Below are 9,038 nucleotides of genomic sequence, written 5' to 3'. Positions count from 1 at the left end.
AAAAAAAATGCCATTGTTTAAAGTATTCTAATCTTGATTGCTCTTCTCTAGACAAGTTCCAGTTTGACAAACTTGTCAAAAAACCTTTTTCCTTGAAAATAGTTTCCAGTAAAAGAAAAAACAACCTTTAAATTATGAAAGTAATAAACATGTAACTGAAAACCTAGAAAATAGAAAGATGGTGGAAAATTACTCATAAGCTTTCATGTCCAGACTGGGCAACACAGCAAGATTTCGTGTCTTAAAAAATAAATATATACATAAAATTCTTTGAGCATACAACATGTGCTAGGCATAATAAGCCATGGAATTTGCCTCCAAAAAACTTTGCAATCTATTTGCAGAGTAAATGACTAAAGCAACGAAACGTGGCTAGCCCTAACTGAGATGTGCTATAAGTATAAAATTTTTAAATTTAGAAGTATAAAAATAAATGTAATCACTCAACAATTTTTATATTGATTAGGTAATCAGTGTAATTACTTCAACATGTTGAAGTGACATTGTGGATACAATAGTTAAATATATATATATAAAATAATTTATTCTTTTTCTTTTTATCTATTTAAAGGGTCTACTAATACATTTAAAATATTATATATGGTTTGCACTGTATTTCTATTCAACAGTACTGGTCCAGAGACGTGACAGAGCCTGGTACTTATGGACAAGTCATACAATTTATCCTAGAGTAAGAGGAAAAAGTAGCAAATAAGACAAGGGCCAAATCATTTAATTGTGGTTGAATGTGTGCCTATGTTTAAAGAACTGTTTCAAGCCATTTGGAAAACAAAAAATAAGATGTTATCCCTATTTTCAAGGAATTCATGGTCTAAAAGAAGGGACAAGATTTAAACTTAACCCCAATAATCCCTGCTGCCAGGAACAAAGTGCCTTCCTCAACTCCACAGACATCTGGCTCCAGCTGCCTAGTGCTGGATTCCCACTTGCTCTCATTTTCTGTCCTTCAGGCTCTCTAGTGGTAAACAGAGGATGCATATCTGCTTGATGCACACATGAGATGACAACTTCATTTTAAACACAGATGTTGCTAGTGTCTTCCTTAGCAGTATCTCTCCTTGCACATGGGCTATCCCACCCCAGAGTCAAGAGTATTAGGAGATCTACAATTGACAGCATTCACACAGACACATATTCTCTATTCTAGACCGGGGTATCATTAGACAAATGTTATTTACTTCCTTGTAGCTAACAAGTATCATTAAAATATAAAGAATAATTTCAAAAAGGAAGAAACATTTTCCAAGTTCTTATGAGATTATTTCCATGTACTGTACTAAGTATTACACAGGCTCTATATGGAAAACAAAGTGATAGACATTATCTAAAGCACCTAAATAAAATGTCTGCTTCTTTATTAGTTACATTACTGAGACACAGACCTCCACTTTTGACAAGGTACAAATCTCATCTTCCCCATGCCAATCCACATATATGCAAAATTTTATAAGCTGAGGAATTCATGCCTAAGACCCACCCCAGTTAAAAACTTCTGGTTTAAATAAGTAATCTTTAGCCTACCATGATGAATATTCAGATTTTCCTATATCCCTAAGCTTCTTAAATCAAGCAGTATAAGTGAACATGAAATATAGTCCAATTCACCCAGAAGTAAACAATGATTGTACTGTGGAGATTTACACAAATTGGGTTATTCTTGTCATATCCCATTAAAACAGAGTTGAGAGGCCAGGGAGAAAAAGCACTCAGGGCACATAACAGTGCTCCAAGAATGTAATTCTCTGTAAGTCTGGTTGCTGAAACTGCCTGCTATAATATGAAACCAGTTTTATCTAGTAGCTACTGAAACAACACTGTGGCTCTAAGACTTTACTCACCGCAGTCACTTATCAAACAGAACCTGCCAGCTTCTGAAATCTTTTTTTTTAATTTTTAAGTTTTTCTTTCACATTTTCCATCACTCCCTATTTTCTTTTTCTCCCCAAACCTTTACTAGTGCCAATAAACTTTCTCAGAGCAATATGTAACATTTCTCCTTTTTACAAAACCTCTAACCTTTTCTCTGTTCTTCAGACATACCAAAGGACATACCACCCAGTCTGTGTGTATGCCTGGAAGAGCAATTCTTGCTTCCCAAATAGAATGTTTTAACTTCCAAGGTTTGTCCCTATACTTGAATTACTTCAAAAGTGCTAACATTAACTTGTACTATCAACAACCGACTTACCGTGAACACAGCCCAAGAAAGGGCAGAATGACCTCCTCCATGTAGAAGGAGCAGGACTGGACCCTCTGAACCACTCTTGTAAACTCGAAAAGTGTATGAACAGTTAAAGATAAAACATCTATGTTTTTGCTCATTGAAGTTTTTTATTATTTAATCATAAAAATATTGCTAGAAACTTTATTCAAAACTACAGATTGCCAAATGTAAGAGAAACTTAAGCAGACATTTCTGAGACACCAACCTTGTTTTTGAAGCATGAAGCCAGTGTGACCATTTGTTCAATAATTTAAAAAAATAAAATTCCCTTTGCTTTAGTGAGTACATAATCCCTGGATTCTAGAAACAAAACTAGTTCAACCTACTTGACTCATGAAACCCTCCCCTGGGTCTCTAAGACAGTATATCTTTTTCAATAATTTAATTCTTAATTCCTTCTCCATGCATTAGAGAATTACAGCCAAGAAAGTTATTGGCATGGACTTGCAGGCAATATTCCATAAAGAACAAGTGGGGAATAAGGTAAAATAAGCAGCAGAAATAAAGAACATTTTAGAAACTACACAAGTCTTTTAACTTAGACAATCTCATAAGCTCACTAAAGAATAAGCCATTTTGCAAAGGATATATCCTTGCCAGTTTCATTCTCTACTTCTACATCTTCCATGGACTCAAAATACTGACTCCAAGGAACAGGGGAAAAGTCCCGCTTTCTTCCAGGGCTGAGGAAAAAAAAGAGAGACATATTTCAAAAAAAACTAATTACGCATAAAGAGATAATATCTTGGTCAATAAACGCTAAATGTAAATAAGTAATGAAAACAGCAAAGGTACTTTCTCTTAAAGATATAAAGAGTTCATCACAAAGTATCAAAAATGTATTAAATAAGTATGTATTTAATGTATCATATTACATAATAATGTAAATATATTTTTAAAAGTATTTAAAAATGTTTTTAAATCCAAACATAGATTGAAGAGTAAAAATTTTAGGATCTTTTTTCAAAATTCATTAGTATATTTTAATCACAAATAAATCGTGTTCATATACACACAAAACCTGCTAATTTTTTGCCCTGCTCTTGACTGTAGGCTCATTTCCATCCTCCCAACTGACTTTAATATCATTCCTACTACAGTCATTCCTGGTCACTACTACTCCTTTACAAATTTAATTCCTCATACTCTTTCATGCTTCCTTGTCATTCCCAAACAATCAATATACAACCTCCATGGAAGGCAAACTGGCAATATCAACACCTTGAACTTACAGGAATTCATCTGAAGTACTGCTCACATAGAAGTGAAATGACTTAAGTATTCAATGCAGCATCCTTTATAATAGAGAGAAGTTGGAAAAAATCTAATATTCATCAATAGGGGACCAATGAAAATAAATTGTAGTACATAGAAAAATACTAGTTAATTGTAAAAACAAAGAAATATATTGATAAAGGTCTTTATATATGAATATATAACTCCAAGATTCATATATGTGAATATATAACTGCAAGATGAACATGATATATATGCTATCACTTGGGAAAATTGGGAAATATATATGTTTATGTATGTTTTCAATATTTCTGGAAGGATACTAATACAACATTTTTGGTATCTTGGAAAGGAAAGTATGATTGGGAAATGAGAGGAAAAAAATTCAATCTATGTTTCTTTCGATTTTTGATCATGTATTATTAAAAATATAAAATTATTTTAAAACAAAATAAACTAATAAATGTCTATTCACAATTTATGTCTTCAATCTTGGATAGAATACAGGAAAGAAATTCTGAGCCATCCTGTTTCCAACCTATTCTTCTTCCCGGTAATGGAGGAAATTCAGCATTCTATCAGCAGTAGTGACAAAATTCAAATCCAGTTCTACCACTCTCTCTCCAAAGCCTCTGCCCTTTACCCCAATGCTGTATCACTTCTTTCATCCTTTAATTTTCTCATGTATGCTTCTGAAAAGAAATAAGGCTTAAGTCCACATTATTGGATGTTTCCTTTTTGAAGTCTAAATATAGCTGACTCTGCCAATGCCAAAGAACCTTTACAAGTTACCCAGGTACCAGTTAAGGAAAAATTACTTCCTATAAATAGAAATTATTCATCAGAGAACACCCTCCACTTATTTCTTCTGTTTAAAAAAAAAAAAAAAAAAAAAAAGGCCTGTAGTCCCAGCCACTAGGGAGAGAGTGAGGTGGGAAGATAAACTGAGCCCAGGAGTTCTAATCCAAAACTAAAAATAAACAAACAAAAAAAGGTTCCAGGGACTACTCAACTTATTTTGACCAAATGAGTAATTCCCATTTATTTAAGGAATCAATATTCCTCTATCTCCAAAAGTTGTTCCAATTCCCACAGAGATTTTCTAGCATATCCCTAACACCTTTTTTTAAACACGTAATTGGGCCGGGCACGGTGGCTCACGCCTATAATCCCAGCACCTTGAGAGGCCAAGGCAGGCAGATCACCAGAGGTCAGGAATTCGAGACCAGCCTGGGCAACATGGCAAAACCCCAACTCTACTAAAAATACAAAAATAAGCTGGGTGTAGTAGCACATGCCTGTAGTCTCAGCTACTTGGGAAGGTTGAGGCAGGAGAATCGCTTGAACCCAGAAGGCGGCAGTTGCAGTGAGCCAAAATCGAGCCACTGCACTGTAGCCTGGGTGACAGAGTGAGACACCAACTCAAAACAACAAACAAACACATAATTGTTTATAAATCAGAAGACTTCAATTAATTTTGTAACCAATATTACACATTACAGAGGTGGCAAGAATCTTACATTATTTTTGTATTTTAGAACAGAATATTGTGAATTTTAGCGATACAGTATAGACTGATTTTTCAAATAGTTTTAGATTCTTATTTTACACCTAGCTACTATATGGTCATTATAGCTTGTGTAGGCCTTTTTAAATTAATTGCTAACCTCCCCTCCGCCCCCGCCACCAATAGGGTTATAATGAAAGAATTTTAAAGTAGTGAAAGAACTTTCAAAAGCATAACAAGGTTAAGTTACTGATATGGTTTGGCTGTGTCCCCACCCAAATCTCATCTTGAATTGTAGCTCCCATTATTCCATCTGTTGTGGGAAGGACCTGGTGGGAGATAATTGAATCATGGGGCTGTTTCTCCCATACTGTTTTCAAGGTAGTGAATGAGTCTCATGAGATCTGATGGGTTTTTTGCTTTGTTTTTTAGATGGAGTCTCACTCTCTCACCCAGGCTGGAGTGCAGTAGCACAATTTTGGCTCACTGCAACCTCCACTTCCCAGGTTCAAGCGATTCTGCTGCCTCAGCCTCCCGAGTAGCTGGGATTACAGGCACACACCATCATGCCCACCTAATTTCTGTATTTTCAGTAGAGATGGGGTTTCACCATGTTGGTCAGGCTGGCCTCAAACTCCTGACCTTGTGATCTGTCTGCCTTGGCCTCTCAAAGTGCTGAGATTACAGGCTTGAGCCACCGTGCCCAGCTGAGATCTGATGGTTTTATAAGGGAAAACCCCTTTCACTTGAATCTCAATTCTCTGTTGTCTGCCACCGTGTAAGATGTGTCTATTTCCTTCTGCCATGATTATGAGACTCTCCAGTCATGTGGAACTGTGAATCCATTAAACCTTCTTTTTATACATTACCCGGTTTGGATACATCTTTAATGGCAACGTAAAACAGACTAATACAGTTACCTTTTAAAAAGAATTTATTGTTGGATTGTTGGATGTGGTAGTGCACCCCTGTAGTCCCAGCTACTTGGTAGGCTAAAACAGGATGATCACTTTAGCCCTGGAGTTCAAGGCTGTAGTGCACTATTATCACACAGTGAATAGCCACTGTATTCTAACCTGGGCAAGACTGTGAGACTCTGTCTCTCTCTCTCTCTCAAAAAAAGAAGATTAATTCATTAAAAAAAAATTTACCAAGAACCTATTATATACATAAGGCTGGAATTGACATAGGATAATGGGAGATGCTGGGATAACTATAAAACTAGAGAAACAACATATTTGCTGTCAATAAGTTAGTATTAAGTCCATAAATACCTCCACTCATAAACTGGGAGTGAAAAGTAAATTGAAAAAAATTATTAAAAAAAAAAAAGTCCATACATATCTAAAATATACAAAGAGTTAAATACTGTAAGAAGTACAGCTGAAGTGCAGTGAATGTTCAAAGGAGGAAAGAAAGATTACTTCCAGCTTGGAGAATAAAGACAGGCTTAAAAAAAAAAAACCACACCGACACACTTAAGCTAGGCCTTGAAGGACAGGTAGAATTTGAGCTGATGGAAATAGGGAAGGAGGGATAAGACATTTCAGGCAGATGAGAGAGTATGAATAAGAACCCAGCCTGCTGCCTGTCATAGGAGACACTGAAAACAAACAACAACAAAATAGCTAACTGGAATGAGGAAGGAATAATACAGCATTTTTGAAAAGTTAAAAGAAGTTGACATAATTAAACATAGACAGTGGAGAAAGTATGTTAGCTTAATAAAATGGGAAATACATGTTCTTTTTCTGTTATTTACATGTGTGTGATTTTTTTTTGCAGAGGCCCAATAGTCAGATAGGTTTGGATGATATCATAGAAAACAAAGAGCTAGTGTATGGCCATAATACCCTGAATGTGCCAGAACTCGTCTGATCTTGGAAGCTAAGCAGGGTTGGGCCTGGTTAGTACTTGGATGGGAGAAAATGAAGAGCCAGGCTGAACATGGTGGCTCCTGCCTGTAATCCCAGCACTTTGGGAGGTCAAGGCGGGAGGATTGCTTGAGCTCAGGAGATGGAGGCTAGCCTGGGCAACATAGCAAGACCTTCTTTCTACTGAAAAAAAAAAAAAAAAATTAGGTAGGCCTGATGGCACATGACTGTAGTTCTAGCTACTTGAGAGGCTGAGGCAGGAGGATCATTTGAGCCCAAGAGATCAAGGATGCAGTGTGCTGCGATCACACCACTACATTCTAGCCTGGGTGACAAGGCAAAACCCTGTCTCCTGAAGAGTCAATAAAACGTAGAGATGAAATTATTTCAGAAAGATCAATCTGGTTACAGGCAAAAGATGGACCTGATTCCAGGAAAAAATATTTTGCAATAACCCACCTAGAAAAGGACGGGATCAGTTAATAGGGCTGACAAAGAAAAAAGAGAAAAGAATGGGAATCTTAACTGACAATGGAATTAAAAGTAGGAAAACACAGAATAACTTTTCAAAGGCAATGAACAAATGTTGGGAATGTTCAAGATATGAAAAATGACTGACAGCAGAATCAAAGTCAATTTTAAAGTTTTGAACAGAGAAATAAATAATTAAGTCTTACAATTTATAAATAAAAATCTATTCTGGTAGGCAATTGTATAGATTTTTTTTATGTTAGAATAAAATTTATTTCAACCCTAACAAAATAAATATATAATTTCCTCCCACCTACGGTGGCCAGAGGAAGAAGTCTGGCAGAGAGGAGACAAAGTGGTGCTGTGAAAGACACACAGAAAATATGGTGTCTCCTAAGTCACATGAATCGAATTTGTTTATGGACCTTTTGCTATTATCACAGACCATGTTCAGAATTTGATGAAAGCTATGAACCTTCGATCTAGAAAAAAAAAAATGCATGTACATATATTTTGTATATAATTCCACTGGCTTCAAGAAACCTATCTATGAATCCCAAATTAAGAACCCTATAATTTGATGTTAACAACCTATTTCCAGCAGAAAGAGAAAAAGAATGAGAAGATACTGTCTTGTTAATAGTTCTTAGACTTGAAATAATTTTCCATTTGCTACCAACTAAAGGTTTATTTTCATAACCCAATTCTGCCTTTATTAAACTATGGGACCTTGGGCAGTCACTTCACTTCTGTAAGCCTAAGTTTCTTCATGTCAGAGGATTATAGGACCAATTGTATAGGCGGTATTATGAGAATCAAAGATGCCCTTTCATCCCTTGGTTACTCTCAAATTAGTCTGTTCTATTTATCATAAAACTAATTATTTTCTAAAATTATCTTATTCCCATATTTGTTATTATCCTCCAGTCACCCCAACTAATTCACCACTAATGTGAGATCCATTAGAGCAAGAAGGTTCTCCATTTGTTCACCAATGTATTCCCACCCCAGAGCCTGATATACATCAATGACTAATATCTGTTGACAGTCTGAAATGAGTTAACATGCATAAAGCACTTAGTTTGGTTTCCCAATAAATATTTGTTATTAATGTTATTAAGCAGCTTTGAGGCTAATAATCCTTACCTAATCCTTATAAGCTTTCTAGTAAAAGCAAATGGGATACTACACCAATCAAGACTGTGGTACAGGTATAAGAACAGACATAGAGATTACCTAAATAGAATCAAAAGTCCAGAAATAAACTAGTATTTATGGTCAATTTGTCAGAAGCATTCAAACCAGAGCAACTCCATTTTGAGTAAGGGCTAGGAAAATGAGGCTGGGACTTGCTAGACTGCATTCTCAGAAAGTGAGGCATTCCTAGTCTCTGGATGTTTATGGTTAAGGGAACAAATTAATAATGTTTACTAAACATACTCAAACTTGGGAGCATCCAGATATCCCAATATCTGGAGAAAAAAGGCATTACTAATTTTGCTTTAAAGATAATCATATCAATTCTTATAAAAATATAGTAAATAAGAAATTAATCCTTTATCACAAACTATTGTAGCAGAACACAACTCCCCACATACATAAGCATTATACCTAGGGTGGATACGTTCCTCCTCTTATTTTCGGGAATGTCCTACTCTGTCTGTAGAGTAGCGGTTCTTTCACCATTTTCTTTTTTTTTTTTTTT

At 35.6% G+C, this 9,038-nt stretch overlaps 1 protein-coding gene across 3 annotated transcripts in view; it reads right to left on the bottom strand.

The window, feature by feature from the left end:
- The window catches only part of PPME1 (protein phosphatase methylesterase 1), a 74,894-nt gene that overhangs the window by 54,599 nt on the left and 11,257 nt on the right, over positions 1-9,038 (bottom strand). For all 3 annotated transcript variants that reach the window (XR_001826573.2, XM_017532977.2, XM_017532978.2), the window contains exons 2-3: positions 2,835-2,928; positions 2,210-2,302 (exon numbers count right to left, since the gene is read on the bottom strand). Coding sequence is in view for 2 of the 3 variants with exons in the window: in XM_017532977.2 (XP_017388466.1) it covers positions 2,210-2,302; positions 2,835-2,928 (187 nt within the window). In the remaining variant the exon portion in view is untranslated. The remainder of the gene's footprint in view (positions 1-2,209; positions 2,303-2,834; positions 2,929-9,038) is intronic.

This window comes from Cebus imitator, unplaced genomic scaffold, assembly GCF_001604975.1.
Source record: "Cebus imitator isolate Cc_AM_T3 unplaced genomic scaffold, Cebus_imitator-1.0 Scaffold79, whole genome shotgun sequence".
Lineage (NCBI taxonomy): Eukaryota > Metazoa > Chordata > Mammalia > Primates > Cebidae > Cebus > Cebus imitator.
This window is presented reverse-complemented; position numbering and strand designations above follow the sequence as displayed.